Raw genomic sequence first — 17,536 nt, forward strand, 5'->3', positions numbered from 1 at the left:
GGAAGGGGAGAGGCTTAAGATAGAAAAGACAATAATGGTAAACAAAAAAAAAAAAAAAACTATTTACAGAAAAGCAGTAAAAAATCAACAAAAAAAAAAGAAACTCATAATAATTGTATATATATGTTGTTTCTGTGTTGGAAGTTTTGAAGTACAAAATTTTCTTTTCTTTTTCCATCCTGGGATTCCGTGCTTATGCATGATTTTGTGTAGAATCAGTCTTGCTTTCCTTTTTATTTATTTATTTATTTATTTTGCGTGTGTGTGTTTGTCTGTGTGGTTGAGGATGGGTAATGAGCACATGTAGGGGTTTATATGATCCCTTTATCGACCCAATTAGAGGCATAGAAAGCATAGACGATAGTGGTGCAATGGAGCTCACGCAGTGCTCCCTATCACAGCTACCAGACCTTGTCGGTGTCACGGAGCAGCTTGAGAGCGATGAGCTGAATACCCTTGTTGTATCCACGGTGCGAGAATTGTTGTGTTGTCCCATATGTCACCGTCCCTTGGTGCACGATCCTGCCGTTGTGGACACATGTGGACATGCCTTCTGTTACAACTGCATTAACTTGGGGATTGAGAACGGCTGTGTTCCTGTTGCTTCCACAGTACAGGTGGAAGACAAAGAAGATGAAGGAAGGAAGGAGAAGAATGAGTTGAGTGTCGTTAGCGAAAAGGATCATCACACGTGTCTTTCCCGTCATGGAAGAAAGCAGCCACGTCGACGAACACGACAACGCAGGCGGAAGTTTACATGTCCGGTTTGCCTGGGGCCTGCGCACAAGTGGAATCTGGTGCGCGTGCGGTTCATTCAAGATTTGGTGACGGATTTTTTGAGCCACGCCGCGCTTGCGGAGGCCTTCTCAACGGCTGAGGGAGAGAACGACGTCCCTTCTGAGGTGAGGACTGAAACCATTTGCGGCGACAAGAAGACGCTGCGGCGGAAGGAAAAAATTGCAAAAAAGCACGTGGAATTATGACGAGAGAATTGAATGGAGAAGCAGAAGCAAGGAAAACCAACACCTGAGATTGGATTGACACTTTCTGTATGAATGCATGGACATCGCCAGGGAATGAGAACTTGTTGTGTTCCTACTGGCAGTGCGGAGGAGGGGACTCCACAAGGACGACGGTGGACGGAAGGGTGTGGTAATGGCACTTGCGTACTACCCAGCGACAGGTTAAGGGAACTGACATTGGGTCACAAACAAACACTGAGGTTGGGGTTTCAGCGCTCTATTTCCTTTTTTTTTTTTTTTTTTTTAAAAAGGTGAAGAAGTTTGTCATTGTTGTTCATTGCTTCCGTGTGTGGGTGTGTGAGTGTGTGCGGGTGATTTTATGCGCATGCATGTAAAAACGGCCCTGCGATGTGGGGAGGGAATGGTCAAACGACACCCATTTACATCTTGCCTATATTTACTCACGGTGGCATCCGTGGAAGGAGGGAGACTCCGGCTGTTTTATTCACTCTTTTCTTTCGCTCTTATTTTCATTTTTTATTTTATTTTTTTTTTTTACGCCTTTTAAGTAGTAAAGCACCCGCGTTATTATTATTTTGCACGATGCCGCCAAAGAAGCGCGGGCAGAACACGCGGGGTCGGGACAAGATCTTCCGTAATGCCGTACAGCATGTGCATGTTGGCGTTGGTCACAGTGTGCTGGGGGACATCATTCTTCGCCCTGTGGCGGGTCTTGTGAGTCGTACCGGCGTTAAGGACGACGATAACAGTGCGTACGAGGAGTGTGCGTTTTTGGTGGAGCTAAACGAGTTGATGCTCTCTCACTCCACGACGGATTTTAGACGATTTCGTTGGGAGGTGCTGGAGCTCTGTGAGTCCAAAGCACTATTCCGCCTCAACCACCGCAGAATTGCAGAAAAGCTCTTGTTGTGTCTCATGCGACGTGACAAGTTTGCAGAAGGGTTTGAGGCGTTTGTGCGGCTGACGGTTGCCTTTGCGCGTGACATGCAGGAGAAGTTTTTGGCATACTTTGAATGTTTCCATCAGGCCATAAACGGTGGGATCCTGAACTCCAAGGGACAGTTGATGGCGGACACCAGAAGACTGCAACTTATTTTTGCCGCGCAGGTCGCATGGTGTCGTGAGATGCGTCCCTTCTGGTTACTTCAGGGGCAGCGTAAAATTGTGGAACGCATCATTCGCCTGTACGTGCGGCAGATGCATGACAAGAAGGAGTACATACGACGGCTGTCAGCGGAGGTGTTGGCGTCTGTCTGCCGCATGGTGAGGGATTTAGTACCACTTGTCGTGGAAGAGGCATGCCTTGATGTGGTACAGGACTTCGAGGTGTACTGTGCCAATTCCACGCTGGTAGAAAGAAGGGCGGCCTCCGAGGCGAATAATGACAATGGCGCAAACGATGAGGAGGGGGTGGAGGAAGATGATGATGAAGATTACTTCGATGGGAAATCAGAGAAGGAGTTAAAGCCACGTCCCACCGTTATGTCTTCTTCACTCCTGCAGGCGTATGAGCAGAGTGGCCTTGTGGTGCTCCCCGTTGTGGACGGATTGTGTTTCCTCGCTGCAGAGATGTTTCGAGGCATCCGTGGGTCTCTTAGCACGAACTTTGAAAATCACTACGTGTTACTTGCTCACGTGTTTGGAATTTTGCGGCGTACGCAGTTTGCCGGCACATACTGTTCAGGGAGAGGAATGAACGAACAGGAAATGTTTGGCTTCACAGAAGAGGAGACACAAAACTTCATTCATGCCTCCCGATGGAACGAAATGTTTATGGGTGTCCGGGACGAAAAGGACATGAAGGGAGAAAGCCAGCAGGGTGAGGAGGAGGTGGTGGTGGTGAAGGAACTCGTTCAGATGATCGGTGGTGTAGTCATTGGCAGCGCCTTACGAATGATAGTGGAGGAGACAGTCACTTCCTCCTCTGCTGCTGGTAATGCTGCCGGTGACGAGGAAAGGGAAAACGAAGAGGAGAGGCAGGGAGTGCGGGCCTCGTCGCTTCAGATGCTCAGGGCGGTGACGGCACTGTTAGAGTTTTCACCGCCGCATGCACATTTGTTAGGGTCGCTTTTGCACGCGGCAGATTATAAACTTTTGCGCGACCCGTCGGCAACATCCACGCTTCGGAAAACTTCTGAAACGCTGCTGGAAAAGGCGAGGCAGCAAATCCAGACGGTTTCAAAGGACATGACTGACACAAAGGCAATGAAATATGATGATTGGTGTCGTGTCATGCGGACCTGTGGTGGTATATTGGAGGTGTTTACGCCATTATGTGTTGGCCCGACTGCTTTAACCTCCCATGCGAAGACGCTACAAGGCATTTTGTTGCCCCTCGCTCAGGAGATTTTAATGACGTGCCTTTCTATTTCTGGCCGCCACCACTACCACTACCAACACAACAACAACAACAACCATGTCGCTTGTGATGCTTCTGTGGGAGATTGGGATGATTTACGAAGATCAACGAAACGAATGTTGTTTGCTTTTATGCAAGATGTGCTACAGAAAAACTATACGTTTTTTCTACGAGACGAACGTCGGTTAATTGAGGGAGAAAAAGACCCAAGTGACAAAGGGCACATGATGGTGACATCGTACTTATCGCCATTTGCGTTATCCCTTTTGGTCCCTGTACTCCATAGTGCATGTGTGGATGCGAATGTAGCACTAGATCGTGTCTGCAACAAAGACAAGACCCTAAAAAACGATACATGCGTCTCGGTGATGCGTGAAGTAACACATGCGGTGATGATGGCTCGCATGATGTGTGATCGGACGACACATCTGGTGAGAAGCCCTCTGTACTCAGCATTGACGACCAACATTTCCCCATTCACTTTTATTCCACTTGCTGCATCTTCTACTTTCTCGGAAGCTGCCATCTCTTCCTTGATAAATCGAGATGCCTTAACTGCAAGTCTACAGAACTTCCTGCGTGGTGTCTTGGTGGTCTTCGCAAACGCACAGGAAGGTGTGGACGAGAAATCAAAGACGGATGCATCGAAATGGGCCGATGTAGTGTCGGCAATTCTTCCGCTGGTCTTGACAGTGGTTGATGCCGAGAAAGCCATGAAACGTATGCCGGGTAAGAATAGTACCGCCGACAGCGGAAAAACACTCTTTTTATGGATATTTCGAGATGCCCTACTGCGAGCTATAAGAGGTGTCAAGAGCATCATCGTTGGTAATAGGAGTAATAATAAGAATAACGAGAAGAAAAAAAAAGAAGAAGAACAAAATTTAACACCACTGACACGACTTACAGCTGCTTCCTATTCCTTGTTTGCACAGGCGTCAACCCTGTTGGTGCAACTGGATACATTAACAGGTGAACTGGACTCAAAGAACATGCAGGTGGAGTGTGTGGGATTTCTAAAGGATGCCGTCATAGTTCTTGCCGCGAGCTTCCAAAACAGGCATGTGAAGGAACTGAATGACGAGGAGACAGGGCGACTTCTTCATGGAATGGAATGCCTGTTGTGTTCACTACTGCGTCTCTTTGGGCTTGAGCTTGAGCGTGACGCAGAGGTCACAGTTGCCTCCTCAAATAAGGCCCGCGTCAAGGGCTCAACAGACACAGGAGATCGAACATTACTGAGGGCCACATCGCGTCTTCATGGGGCAATTGACATGGCGACTCAACGGGCGCTTGTAGAGACTCTACTTCTCGAGGCCCTTGCGTCTCCGGTTCATTCACTGCGTGTTGTCGCTATTCGATTGCTGCGGTTGCTCTGCCACCCAAGCGTGACGGAGGCGGAACGTACTGCGGGTTGTTGTGCCATTGACACCTCCTTTTTTGATGCGCTACTGAGTGCGGAGCTCTTTGATCCCTTGTCTGCTGCAGGCAACCTGGACGGTGTGCGTCAGGCGCTGGCGAAGTTGACATTTGAGGTGGCCGCGGGCACACTGCGGAATCCAATCCAACGTGTGATTTTGGCACATGCAATGGTTGGTCTGCTACACACTCGATTTGCGGAAGCACATCCAATCGCATTGAAAATGCTTGCAGATCTTGTGCGCATGGAGAACACATCTGCTCCGGTGCTACAACAACAAAAAAGATGCGATCTGGGAATTTCAGGGGAAAGTAACCATTCTTCCCTCGGCAACACTTTATCTCCTAGTTCGGAAGCCGCATCATCTTCATCTTCGTTGGCGAAAAAAATGGAACCGCTTGTTTGGCGAGGAGTTATATGCCGGTACGCCCGCGCGGTGGTTTTTGGGGACATTCTGCGCAGGGCGGCAGCGGAGGATTTCAATGACGAGGAGGATGAAGAAGACGAAGACGCTGGTGGTGGTGGTGGTGGTAGCACACATGCACGTGGAAGGGCTACCGTGTGGTACCGTATTTGCCTCACAGATATGCAGCGCCACGAGAAGGGCGAACTTGTGAGCAAAGAATTTGCTACAGCCCGTTCTGCTTTCTCCACGGTTGCGCTGCTGCAGCTGGCCAATACCGACGGCGAGGTGCTGTCGTGGCGGCGTCATTACTTACCCTCTGCGTCACCGACACACACGCACGGCGCAATTACCGCACGCGCCACTGACCGCGCAGTGTTGGCCAAGACATTTTTGTCTGGGCTTTCGGAGATGACACGCGGGGCGGTTGGCGACGAGCGGGTGTCGCTCGCAGTGGAGTTGGTGCTTGAGTTGTCTGCCGTACGCCGTGGCGAGCACCCTGATGGGTTGCGGCAACTTAAAATGTTGGATGACCGCCTTGTGTTAGCGATGAACGCCTGTCATGTGACGCCCGTGTCGTCTTTGAATGAACACTTCCCGGCGCATGTCCGGTCACGTCTCATCACACAAAATGATCAACTACAAACGATGTGCATTGGACTTCTTTCAGACTCAAACGCCAAGCTGCAGCGCGCCGCCATAGATCTGCTCCAGCGACTTAAGGTTCTTCCTTTCTCGAGCCATCATGCCCAATTGATTCCCTACTGTGACACGCAGAAAAATCTCTTTCATTTTCTGTCCACATTCCACATTGAGACGGATATTCCAGAGGAGGATAAGGCAGATTACATTGCCACCGCCATCGCCATTGTGCTGCCAAAGCTTACGGCAAAGTTGTCGAAGGAAAAGTTAAAGGACCAGGCTATTCTTCAGCGTCGGATACTGTCCATGGTGACACATCTCTCAGCGACCGGGGAATTTGCACAAGTTCTGGAAGGAATAGTGCAGAGGCTTATCTTTGAACGTGTTATATCCAGTGAGACTATGAATTCAGCCGCAGTGCGATTCCCAGAGATGTGGGCAGAGTGGGTGGAAAGCAACAGTCACTGCGCACGACGTTTGGAACGTCTTGTGAAGCAGTTGTTGAACACGATGCAGTTACTACATGCGCTACTGCAGTCTGTTGGTAAAGGTTTTGAGTCTTATGCGGGGCCATGCATGTACCTTTCCCTCAATGCCTACCTTGTTAGCTGTAAGCAAATCCTCCAGGCACCGTTAGGCGAAGACACGATGTGTGAAACCGAGAAATATTGGCGTATACGGAACGCATTGTCTTCATCGACTCTAAACACACTTCTTCCAAAGTTGCGTCGCATAGCTGCAGGAATGGTATCATCTCTTTTTGAACAATTTCCCTCAGAAGTAATGATGGCACTGCGGAAGGATCTCGTTGAGGTTTCAGGTGGAGATGTGGCTCAAAGTCTCATAAGTCGATATGTCTCCATGTTACATGAGAATAGCAACGGTGTAATATTCGAGTTTAAGAGCACCCAACGTGCTGGGGACGGTCATAAGACGGGAGTTACACCGTTGCTGCGGCTTGTACGTGCATGGGTTGAATCACCCTTTACCATGCCGCTGATTGGAGCCTTTGGTGATACCGTAACGGCCATGTTTATGCAAGTCTTTGGATGCAATGCGATGAGTCACACCATGAAGAGTTCTTCCATAAATGCCGTGACTGTGTCTTCCTCTGTGTCCACCAGCTTGTCTCTGCAACAGGCATCGACACGCTCAATTTATGAGGGACTGCGTTGTGTGGGCATCATCCTTGCGTCTAGTGATGAATCTTTTGATATCTTTGGTGCTCCTGGCTCTACTACGTTGCAGAATGCATACATTAAACCGTATGTGACGACAATTTTTGGCTCTCTCTATCGGTTAATTGTGTGGGGTGCCTCTTCTTCGGCTCTCTCGCAATCGTCCTTTGGCAATGACCGCTTGGGTGCAACTCACAAGAAGCGGAGGTCGTTCTCCGTCATGACATTTAGCGTGCCCATGTGGAAAGAGATGATCGCGACGGTCACAATGCTTTCCGAATACGTGGTTGTACCAGATACGACGAAAGATGAAAATCCCGAGGATTGTGTGGATGCCATGCTCTCTCGACTTTTAGAGATGTGCATTGCCTTTGTGGCTCACCCCGCCTCTGCCAAGGATCCACAGACGTGCATTACGGCTGCCAATATGTTGGAGAGTTTGCTGCCCCGCATGCGACATGTGGGCTTCGTCGAGCACTTTGAGCCGCTTGTACGTTTATTTAACGTTGTGACATGCCCAGAGGCGCGTTTGGCATTATGCCGCGCTCTATCGATGGTGCTTTCACGGTTGGTGTGTCCTGCCTACTTCCATCTCCATGCAGACAAGGTGAAGCGGGGTTCTGCGGCTCACATGGCACAAATGGCTGCTGTGGGGCGTGCCGTGACGTGTCTGAACGCCTTTGCGGAAGACAATACGGAGTTGGGGCGGTACGACTTTGAACTGCGGTTTCACACTTTCCGCTCCTTGCGGCAGTTTTTTGCGCATAACGGAAACTACGGAGCTCTTCTCGCAAAACACCAGCGCACAGGAGAGGGGTTATCGTCTAATTTTTCCCCAAGAACTGAAAAACAAGTGCGGCATGAAAGGGATTACAGTGGCGCCGCAGATGTCACGATTCCGTTAGACAAGGCGGAGGCTCCTGTGTTGTGTGTAGAGGCCGTTTTTGCGCTGGCAGCGAATGTGATGTTTTTTCTGCGTGATCCAGAGGGGACGATACGTGTGTTAGCAGCCCAATTGCTGGACGCGATGATTTTGTATGCATCACGACAAAAGGATCTCACAACGTCATATGACACAATGATTCTTGAGCATGTGATTCGACGGGAGATATTGCCTTCCCTGCGCCGCGGCATCACATCTCGCGATGTACACATCCGCCATGCACATATGCAAAGTTTTAGCGCCTTGGCGCGGTATTACCCTCAGTCCTTTTCTTCATTTGCCGCACTGTACTCAAGAAATGTGGAGCGGTGTTTTTTTGCAAATGTGGGTCACGTTCAGCATCGGTGTCGTGTGAAGGCGTTGGAGTTGTTGCGGCAAAATGTGGGACGTCTTCTACCTCGGGATCTTCTTCGTGTCTTTGTGCCGTTTCTTCTTGTGGCGGTGAAGGACTTTGCGCAGGGAAAGAGGGATCTACAGAACCTCACGGAGGGACGTGCAAAGGGTTACTGCGATGCCGTGTTGACAACCGTGGCGACTTTGGCCGCGGCTTTGCCATGGGAGGGGTATTATCGCGTGCTGAGTTTGTTTATGCAGAATGCCCGTGAGAATGCCTCCTTGCAACTGCCGATGCTTCGTGGTGTGGTGATGATGCTTGACCACTTCCACTTTTTGAACGACGGTGAAACTGATGGTAATAATAATAATAATAATAATAATAATATTAGCGGGATTAAGGGTGGGAAAAAGGGGCAGGTGCGGGATGCAGACATTACCCGCCCGGAGACGGATGCCTCTGCTGATGCAGATGACGACGAGGAGGACGAGGACGAGGACGAGGACGAGGACGCAGCAGCTCTCCGTGCAAAGCGTATTAAGTACCGTCACGCGCATGTCATTCATGTTCTGGAAGACGATATCCTTCCACAATTGTATGAGTTCTTGGGTAACGACTCGCGCAAGGCTCACCCTATTGACACTGAACTTCGTGGGAATGTGCACACCATTGCGAGTGTACGTCATGAGATGCGGAAGGCGGACAATGCCCAACAGAAAACGGCAATTCTGCAGCTACCTGTGGCCATCGCCATTACAAAAATTGTGAAGCGCTTCCCACCGGAGCGTTTCTCTCTGCATGTGGAGCATCTCCTTGATGAGGTGATATTAAAACTGCGAACGAAGAGCGATAAGCACCGAGAAAGCGCGCGAAAAATTCTCAGCGCAATGTTGTGTGAAACAGGACCTGGGAAACTTGCGTTTGTCATCACGAAACTGCGGGATCACCTTGTGCACGGCTACCAGCTGCATGTGCTTGGCTACACGGTCGTGACACTTCTGTACAACCTCTATGAACCTCAGCATGCCATGTCATACAGGCGGAAGAAACATGTGATGGGCGCGGCAGCAGCAGCAGCAATTGCAGCGAAGGGGAAGCCGATGGAGCATGCGGGTGCCGCTTTCCCTCAGGGTGATAATGATAATGATGATGACAAAGAAAAGGTTGAGCAGCAGTCACAGGCAGAAGCGCGGCAAAAAGAAACCACACGGGAAGAAGAAGAGGATGCGGAAGCAGAGGAGGAAGAAGAAGAACTGGTCCGTCAATTGATCCCTGCTTCCAACAAGTTTGATTGGGCATACGGAGTGGAGTGCCTGACGTCGTGCTTGGATAATCTGATGAGTATTTTCCTGGACGACTACCTCGGTGAAGTGGGGGAACAGAAGGAACAGGTGGAGCTCATGAGCACAATGGTAGAAGTGAAACGGAATCGCGCCCTGCAGGGATTTACTCTCATTGCCTCCCATTGCGAGGCAAGCCGTGTGATTGAGGTCTTCTTAGAGAAGATTACATGGCTTTTGACGCCCCCAAGCACGGCGGATACGGTGGATGTAAGTACCCTGCGTGGGAGTGCTCGTGCCGCCGCCTTGTTATTGCAGGAACTAAAGACAAAGTATAGCACCGTCAGCAAGAACGCCGCCGCCGATTTTGTTTTTGTTCAAAAGGTTCGACTTTTGGCCATCCGTTTCGCGCGTGCCCTCATAAAAAATGCGACAATGGAAGTGGAGTCTTCCTTCCTCACCGTGCGAGATTTACTGCGTCGTCACAATGAAGTGCGTGAGGAGAAAATTAAGACCTTTGAGGCGAAGGATGGCACCCGCCGCATTCGTGGCAATGTGCACCTGACGATTCAACGCGCCCCCACGGCGACGCGAAAGGATCAGCTCGATTCAAACTTTCTTGTGGATCAGCGTCCGGAACGGGTGGATGTGGACTTCAGCGCCCACACAGTGCTTGCGACACAGCAGCGGCAAAAACTCCGCGCCTACCGTGGACGCTACGGGAAGGAGGTGCAGCAGGCAGCGAAGAATTTTTACCGCGAGGATCCCGCAACTGCGGTGGTGCTTGACACGCTGGATGAGTTCCTATTGAAATACCTTCTAAGTGTGCTGAAGCACGTGCTTGGCATTGGGAAGGAACGGAAATACACGACGGCAGCCGTTCGCCTTGACTTGCTACGCGCCCAACGGAAGAAGAAGAATAAGAATAGGAAAGGGGAAAACAGCTGCCAAGACGAAGATGATGATGATGATGATGATGATTTACCAGAGGAACTGCGGGAACGTGGCGGAAAGGAGGAGAATGAGGAGGAGGAGGAGGAGGAAGAAAAGGGCGGCGACAACAGCGATGAGGAGGGGGAGGAAGAAGGAGGTGACACGTTGTTGTTGTTGAACCCACAGCCGTTGGATGACGAAAGGGGAGATGCATTGGATCGCTTTGCCACGGCAGCACAGCAGGAGAATGGGGAGTGGGATAACAACGCGGGCGAGGTGTCCGAACAATCACAGCCAACGACGACGAAAAAGGAGAAGGCGAAGCGTCACGTACACGAAGTGGAGAAGAGAAATAAAACGCGGCGGCCGATGGCTGATTTAACGACTTCCTTTACACGTCAGCATCAACAGCTTCTGGAAAGTTTGCTCCCTGTTGTGCTCACGACCCTGCAAGGTGAGGGAAGTGATGCAGTGGTGGGTCATGCGCTGGACTGCATGCTCGCTCTTGTATCACTGCGGCCGCCGCTGCATGCGGTGGGGGCACTCCACACAACAATGTATGACACCGTTACTGCCTTCTTTGAACGTGGTGGGGCAATTAAGCAGCGCGCGATGCGTGTGGCGGCAGCGGTGGTGGCGCATCAGCGGTTTATATTGACCGAAGAAAAGGCAGCGCAACTGTTACAACTGTGTCGCACTGAGCTTGTCGACCGTAACGAGTTTCTTCCCATGGCGTTATCTTTATTTCATGCAGTACTTGGCAAACACATCCATGTGGTGGAGGTGTACGATCTCATTGGGGTGGTGACGGAACTGATGATGCACACAAGTGCAAAACGTTTGTTGCGGCAACGCTGTATAGCCGTTCTTGCGCGTTTCCTGACAGAATATCGCATAACCGCAGAAAAGTTTCGTTCGCATATGGATCTTTTTTGCCGCAATCTTGACTACCCCGAGGTTACAGGACGCATTGCGATACTCGAGCTACTTGGCGTACTTGTCTACCGCTTGCCAACTGCCGTCCTGCGACAAGAGGCGCCGCTACTGCTCATTCCACTTGCCGTCACACTTGCCGTCTCAGAGTTTTACGAGGCACGACAGAAAGCCGGAGATGTGCTGCAGAGCTTAGTGAAAAATGCCGGTGTGGATGTGATTGTGCCTACACTGTCGCAGTGGCTTGCGTCAGGCCAGACACGCCCCCGCAGGGCCATGGCGCTGCAGACATGGGCCGTGATGATTCCTGCCGTTGCTGCATCATATGACATGAGCGTCGATGAGGACGCATGTGAGTTTGAGGCGTGTTGGTCCTGGTCGCTCCAGGCGCTGCTCGATGCTGCAACGTTTGACCAGGTGGCGACATTTGGAACGAAGCGCAAATATGAAGAACTCACTGCAGCATTTAAACGAAAATTGGAGCTGAAGAGTTGGACCTATGTCTTCTTTGCTCTCCGATGCCTGGAGGGAATTGCGATGGTGGCCCCTATGCAGGTGTGGCATAATATGTCCGTTGCCCCACATCTTGTGCCTTTTCTTTCGGGCCGTCTCGTGCTGCACTCACACCCTTGGATTCAGTCGGTGGCGTTGCGACTTTTGCGGATGTACTGCCATGACGGGGTGGAGAGGCGGTGCGGGTACTTGCGTGGGATAGACTGGATGGCTGCGGGGTATCTTGTAGTCACCTCCAAGAAGAATCATACGAAGGGGAAGAGAAGGATAAGCGGCATGGGTGGAAATGTTCACGCCACGCGGCGGGCATCGTCCCCCGTGGTCTCCCACAGTCATGAAGATGATAAAGATGATGGATGCATCCCGTATGTGGTTTGCTTCCATGAATCACTGGGTCCGCCGGATACAGTCCATCGGGCGTTGAACGTCCTGGATCAAATGGCCGCTGCGATGCGTACGTTGTTGCAATTCATCGCGCTCTCCGATGTACCGAACGAGAAGTACAACGCCCACCGGGCCATGCAGCAGCCGTCGAGGACAGACGCGGTGAACGTGGCCTTATACATCACCCGTGCAATGTTTGTTGTTAGCATGGTGCTTCTCAAGGTGGCGGTCTTTTGCGCCGGTTCAGAGATGTCGTACGTTCAGGACATCATTGCGCAGCACTTCACCTCTCTCCACCACCAGCTCCACTCGTTAGTGAAGCCTGTTATCAAACACGGCGGAGTGGCCAACGTGATGGTCCGCACCACATCCCTTGTGCAGTACTTTGGCGGTTTCCTTGCAGCTTTGCCAACCGACGCGGAGGCAGATAACACCATCAACGGTAGGAAGGAAGAAGAGGGCGACGACAGGAATGAGCCGGGTGAGAAAGTGACATCTCGAGAAGCCTCTGGTGCGACTGGCCCCGTGAAACGGGCGGTATGTTGGCTTGCAAGAAATGCCGTGGGGTTACGTTTTGTGCGGGACACGATTGTCCCCACACTTACCGTGGCGATGCGCTGCGGGGAACGCTCAGAGAAACTGAGTTCGTTGGCAGCGCAGGCCTCCACGATGGTGCGGGAGCAGCTGGAGAGACACCACGTCCACTTTGGCGGGGATTTAAAAAAAACGACGACAACAACAACGACGAAACGGAAACGCCTGGAGAAGAACAAAACGAGGAGAGACGAGGCCAACGTTTGGGGAAAAGAGACGGCAGCGACAACCACCACCGACGATGTGGATGGGGATGCGGTTACGGTGGACGAGGTTCTCTTCACCCTGACAGCAGCGATGACTGCCGTGAGGACCGCGCGGAAGGAGAAAACGACGAGGCGTGAAACCATTCAAACAATCCGCAAGCGCAGTCACAGTGGCGGTGATGACGCGGCCCCTTTAAAGGCACGACGGAGGAGAGAAAAGTAAAAAAAAAAAAAAAAAAAAGAGGTTTGACTCAAAGCCACGTTCTTTTAAGGGGAATTTTTGTGTTGGATCGGACGTTGCACGTGCCGGTAATCCTGTGATCCTCACAAGCCGATTAAAAAAAAAAAAAGTTGCGGTGGGAAATCAAAAAACAGAAAGTGAAGTACGTTTAAAAATGAATGAACGCCCAATGAAGAAGGAATCATGCATGATACTGTTGTTGAGGGATTAATAATTAAGTGTAAACGATGTTTATTTATTATTTACCCTTGTGTGTTTGTGTGTGTGTGTGTGCACGCAAGGAAGAGGAGGATATGAACCGCCTTACATTTATCGTTGCACAAATATGCGATTTGTACATATTGGAACTCAATCACCATAGCCCCATTTGTCTCTTTTTTTTTTTTTTTTTTTTCCTTTCTCCTTCTCCTCCTGTGCATATGCGCATACGCAAGCCATTATTAAACTTCATAGAATACGTGTATACACAAACACACAAACACACACTAAAACAGAGGGCGTTCCTCTCCCCGGAACGGTGAGAACTGAAAATACGAAGACTTTTGCTTCTTCTATTAAGTTGTGGTGTATTCGTTCCCAGAATAAACATATATTTATTGTAATTTTCTCTAATAATAATAAATAAATAAATAAAGAGAGTGTTACTTTTGACGCTCTTCTATTTTTCCTTAGTTGAGCGAAAATACGATTGTGACGTGACTGAAAGGCCGAGGACAACACGGGCAGTATTTATAACGAGAGCGATATATTCTCTCAGCGGACGCCAAGAGGGGAGGGGAGGGGAGGGAGGAGGACCGGAACTGTTGGGTAGACAGACGTGAGGACGGATGCCTTTTCGCAATGCCGTCTCGGGTCACGCAGGGATAAAAACCGCATCTACACGCAATGAAGGGCGGGCGTCGTCCAGCGGTTCGGTCTGCACCCGCACGAGAGGTGCAGTTTTGCGGAAACAAACAGGGAAGAAGATCCAGCGGAAGTCGTCAACGTCGCCTTCCCCACCACCGCAGAAGCCACTTGAAATGGACGGTGATAACTTCAATGGTGGAGCGCAGACGAAAGAGAAACGGCTGAAGAGTGTGCCAGAGCTGAACTCGCATCTGCTGGAGGAGTGCTTTTCTCTCAATGCGAGGGAGAACCATTCACCGCCCAGGCTACTCCAAGCCCAGGACTTACGGGGTGAAAAGGCCATGCAGACACAGTTGCAGATATCTCTTTCCCCACGAACCCGCAAGGCGGTCTATCCCACCGGCCGACGAGCGGTCTCGCCGAATGCCCTGTTTGTAGACAACATCAATAGTAAAGGAAACACGAGCCCTACCTCGCCCCTTTCTCGAACATGGAATGTTGGGGCAATACCCTCAACTGAATTCAGTGGAGCGAGTAGCTATCATGATTCATACAGGGATATTAGTCCATCTGTAAGCAAGTATCGTACAGCAGGACCTGTTGTAACAGAAGAATGGTCTCGCAGTATTGTACGGCCACAGGATGAGCATCTTTTGTACGAGGGTCACGTGTCATGGAAGAAAAGACATGAGGAACAAGTACGCCGTATTCAGGTTGTATGGCTGCGCGAACAGGCACGAATGGCTTCTCGCCGTGACGAGGAACACGTGGGTGGTATGAGACCGGTTGCAGCTACTGTGCCTTTGCTATCCGTGAGTCGAGCGCGCAGTATGAGACAGCAACAGTCGCAACAGCAACGCATGTCGTCACAGGAAAGTGTGTCATTGGAAAACGAAGACATTGAGAGAGAGCGTACGGTATGGATGAATGAGCGCCATATATTAGCTCGAGGTACTCCCCTTTTGTTTACACGGCCACGGTCTCGACCTTTTGAATCCAATAGAAACAGTCATAGTGAATGGCAGAAAAACCGCATAGAAATGCCAAACAAACTTACTGCTATGGCGACATCGGGTGTGGGATTTGATGTGGATGCCACGTCGTCATTAAAACGTCATTTTAACAGTAATATTATGATCACCTCCATCCTACACCACCACAGCCTCAATAGTTCTCAGAATCTTTTACCTAATGTTGCTGGTAACAGTGATACGCAGTCCCCTTCTCTCTCCGCCAAGAACAAGCGGCCAGTGTTGCTCTCAGTGGACACGTTGCCACCGACTCAAAGATCTGCCGGTGGCACAAGTGGCGGTGAAAAGAGGCTTAGTCAAGATGAAGATGCCATCGCCAGGCCTCAAATGAATTTTACTTCATCTTCTTTGTTTTCTGACGCGGCTGCACAGGAACTGAAGCGGCTTTTTGATAACCCCTTTTTTCTCCTTTGCAGTGATGAGAACCACGAACGATTGCTTATTGCTCAGGAAGAGCATGAGACAAGGGATCAATTGATGCAGCTGCACACCACTTCCATTCAGAGGGGCCACTCTTTACTCACGACCGAAAAGACGCGTGAAGAATCGAGGGCGCCGAGTAAACATGAGTTTTCCGTGGGTGTCTTCATTCCGCAAGGAAATTCTACGCGCGGGTCTGCAGCCATGCCTAGCGAGCCTGATCCCATGGGGAATGCACGCAAGGGCAACAACCACAAGGGCAAAAACACTGTCCGTGAAGCCGCTAGAGATATCGCCGCCTCTCATGTCTTTGCCTCAACCGTTATGGAAGGGGAGCGAGAAAATAAGCGTGAGGAAGGGGAGGCGCGGTATGTCGTGTTGGACATTCCATCACGGAAAAAACCAGCAGTCTCTGGGAGGATGAATGAACATTCACACCATCGCCTTGCCGTAATGGAAGAAGTTGTCGGACATCGATCCGCTGCGGACCCTGGCAAAGGTGAAGCCAGAGAAGATGGGACGGCAGCAGCGACGAAAACTCGGAAGAAACACCAAGGGAGGAAGGAGACGCAAAAACCAAGGCGAAAAGCAGCCCCATTGACAACATCGCCCAGAAACACGGAGATTCCCCATAGTGGCAAGGAGACTGTGGACACTTTCTCACCAACACCAAAAACGCAACAACAGCAACAAGAGCAACAACAGCAGGAGCAGCAACAACAACAACAACAACGAGGAGAAGCAGTTGAGGCAGTGACTCTGGAAAATTACCCGCCAGAGCATAAGGAGCAACACCAACAATTGCAACATCCAATGCTTCGCGTGAATGCCTCCCCTGTTATTTCACCCGTGAAGCTGAGTAGGTTGCCGGGGTCACCGTCGTCACCGCGGACGAGCAAGGGTGCCGAAAATGGACGAGCAAGAGATGCCGTGGGTGTGTGGGATATCACGTACCCGAGCACCGAGTCCTTGTCTCGGGCCTCGTCCGCATCGCGTTCGCCGGTTCGCCAGTTGATGCTAGATGAGTCGATGCCGAAGACCACGTTGGACTTGGAGTCGTTAAATGCAAGTATGAAGGGTTGTATAAAAACTGCGGATTCGGGTGTCGGTGGTGCCGCGGTCCAGACCAGTCCAATGAAACGCAGTCATCATGTTCTTTCGACAGGGTCAACGGCGTCCAAGTCGTCGGAGACGGAGTTCTCTTATCAAGAGGATGAACAGGACGCAGAACTTCAAGAATATGTGCGTTTTGCATTACGGGAGGAGGAGGGGAACCAGACGAAATCCGGAAAAGGAGCTGAGGAAGACATTGCAGGGCTTCCGGGTGTGTTGTGGCTCAAGCAACACCGACGCCTCCTCCCGGAAGGAAAGACCGATATGCAGTCTGTCCAAAATACTCTGGAGAATGTGGAATCAGACAGAGAGAAGAAGAACGTCCGTGTTGGCACGGATGTTGTGTTGGGTAGCGATGAAGACGGCATCATTCAATCGCTGGAGGAGATTGGCCACTACGCACTGAATGTGAAGTCTGTTCTTACAGCCTTTGGCAATCTATGGCAAGCCCCATTTCAAGACACCAATCAGCGAGATAAGTTGCCGCCCACCGTACAAGCACAATTGCTGTTTCTTAATCAATGGCCAAATGAAGATAAGAAGGATGCCGATGACGTTAGCGATGGGGAGAGTGATAGCAAGAATGGCTGCAGCAAAAGTCAAAACGGTAGGCCCCTCTCTGTTGGTGCAGAGGAATAGACATTGTTGCAACTTCTTTTCTCCCATTTTGTTTCCCATCTTCTCACAGAAGAGAAAAGCAGCAACAACAAAAAAGAAGGCGGAAAGAATGCATGCAATGAAATGTTTAAAATAATGACGGAAGAGCAGAAGCGAGGAAAA

At 50.5% G+C, this 17,536-nt stretch overlaps 3 protein-coding genes across 3 annotated transcripts, besides 24 other annotated features; all 3 read left to right on the forward strand.

Annotated features, from left to right (window-relative positions):
* Positions 1–213: part of a sequence feature (heterozygous, Esmeraldo-like haplotype) that runs on past the window's edge.
* Positions 17–103: a sequence feature (A-rich).
* Positions 214–821: a sequence feature (areas merged during assembly that could not be assigned to a particular haplotype. This can correspond to areas where the two haplotypes were merged or to regions with more than two copies in the genome that were merged during assembly.).
* Positions 233–255: a microsatellite.
* On the forward strand, positions 294–983 carry Tc00.1047053511001.150 (hypothetical protein, conserved; the record flags this gene model as incomplete). The annotated part of the gene is made up of 1 exon (XM_814541.1): positions 294–983. One exon carries the CDS (start codon positions 294–296, stop codon positions 981–983), a length of 690 nt encoding a protein of 229 aa, XP_819634.1.
* Positions 822–8,644: a sequence feature (heterozygous, Esmeraldo-like haplotype).
* Positions 1,243–1,267: a microsatellite.
* Positions 1,462–1,519: a sequence feature (T-rich).
* On the forward strand, positions 1,566–13,328 carry Tc00.1047053511001.160 (hypothetical protein, conserved; the record flags this gene model as incomplete). Its single annotated transcript, XM_814542.1, has 1 exon — positions 1,566–13,328. One exon carries the CDS (start codon positions 1,566–1,568, stop codon positions 13,326–13,328), a length of 11,763 nt encoding a protein of 3,920 aa, XP_819635.1.
* Positions 8,621–8,649: a microsatellite.
* Positions 8,645–8,894: a sequence feature (haploid, Esmeraldo-like haplotype).
* Positions 8,733–8,775: a microsatellite.
* Positions 8,895–9,322: a sequence feature (areas merged during assembly that could not be assigned to a particular haplotype. This can correspond to areas where the two haplotypes were merged or to regions with more than two copies in the genome that were merged during assembly.).
* Positions 9,323–9,705: a sequence feature (heterozygous, Esmeraldo-like haplotype).
* Positions 9,474–9,515: a sequence feature (GA-rich).
* Positions 9,706–10,536: a sequence feature (areas merged during assembly that could not be assigned to a particular haplotype. This can correspond to areas where the two haplotypes were merged or to regions with more than two copies in the genome that were merged during assembly.).
* Positions 10,500–10,523: a microsatellite.
* Positions 10,537–10,623: a sequence feature (haploid, non-Esmeraldo-like haplotype).
* Positions 10,555–10,593: a microsatellite.
* Positions 10,624–17,536: part of a sequence feature (heterozygous, Esmeraldo-like haplotype) that runs on past the window's edge.
* Positions 13,327–13,346: a microsatellite.
* Positions 13,596–13,619: a microsatellite.
* Positions 13,721–13,745: a microsatellite.
* Positions 13,934–13,980: a sequence feature (AT_rich).
* Positions 14,114–14,133: a microsatellite.
* On the forward strand, positions 14,174–17,395 carry Tc00.1047053511001.170 (hypothetical protein, conserved; the record flags this gene model as incomplete). Its single annotated transcript, XM_814543.1, has 1 exon — positions 14,174–17,395. One exon carries the CDS (start codon positions 14,174–14,176, stop codon positions 17,393–17,395), a length of 3,222 nt encoding a protein of 1,073 aa, XP_819636.1.
* Positions 16,322–16,376: a microsatellite.

This window comes from Trypanosoma cruzi, genomic scaffold (assembly GCF_000209065.1).
Source record: "Trypanosoma cruzi strain CL Brener 1047053517019 genomic scaffold, whole genome shotgun sequence".
NCBI lineage: Eukaryota > Euglenozoa > Kinetoplastea > Trypanosomatida > Trypanosomatidae > Trypanosoma > Trypanosoma cruzi.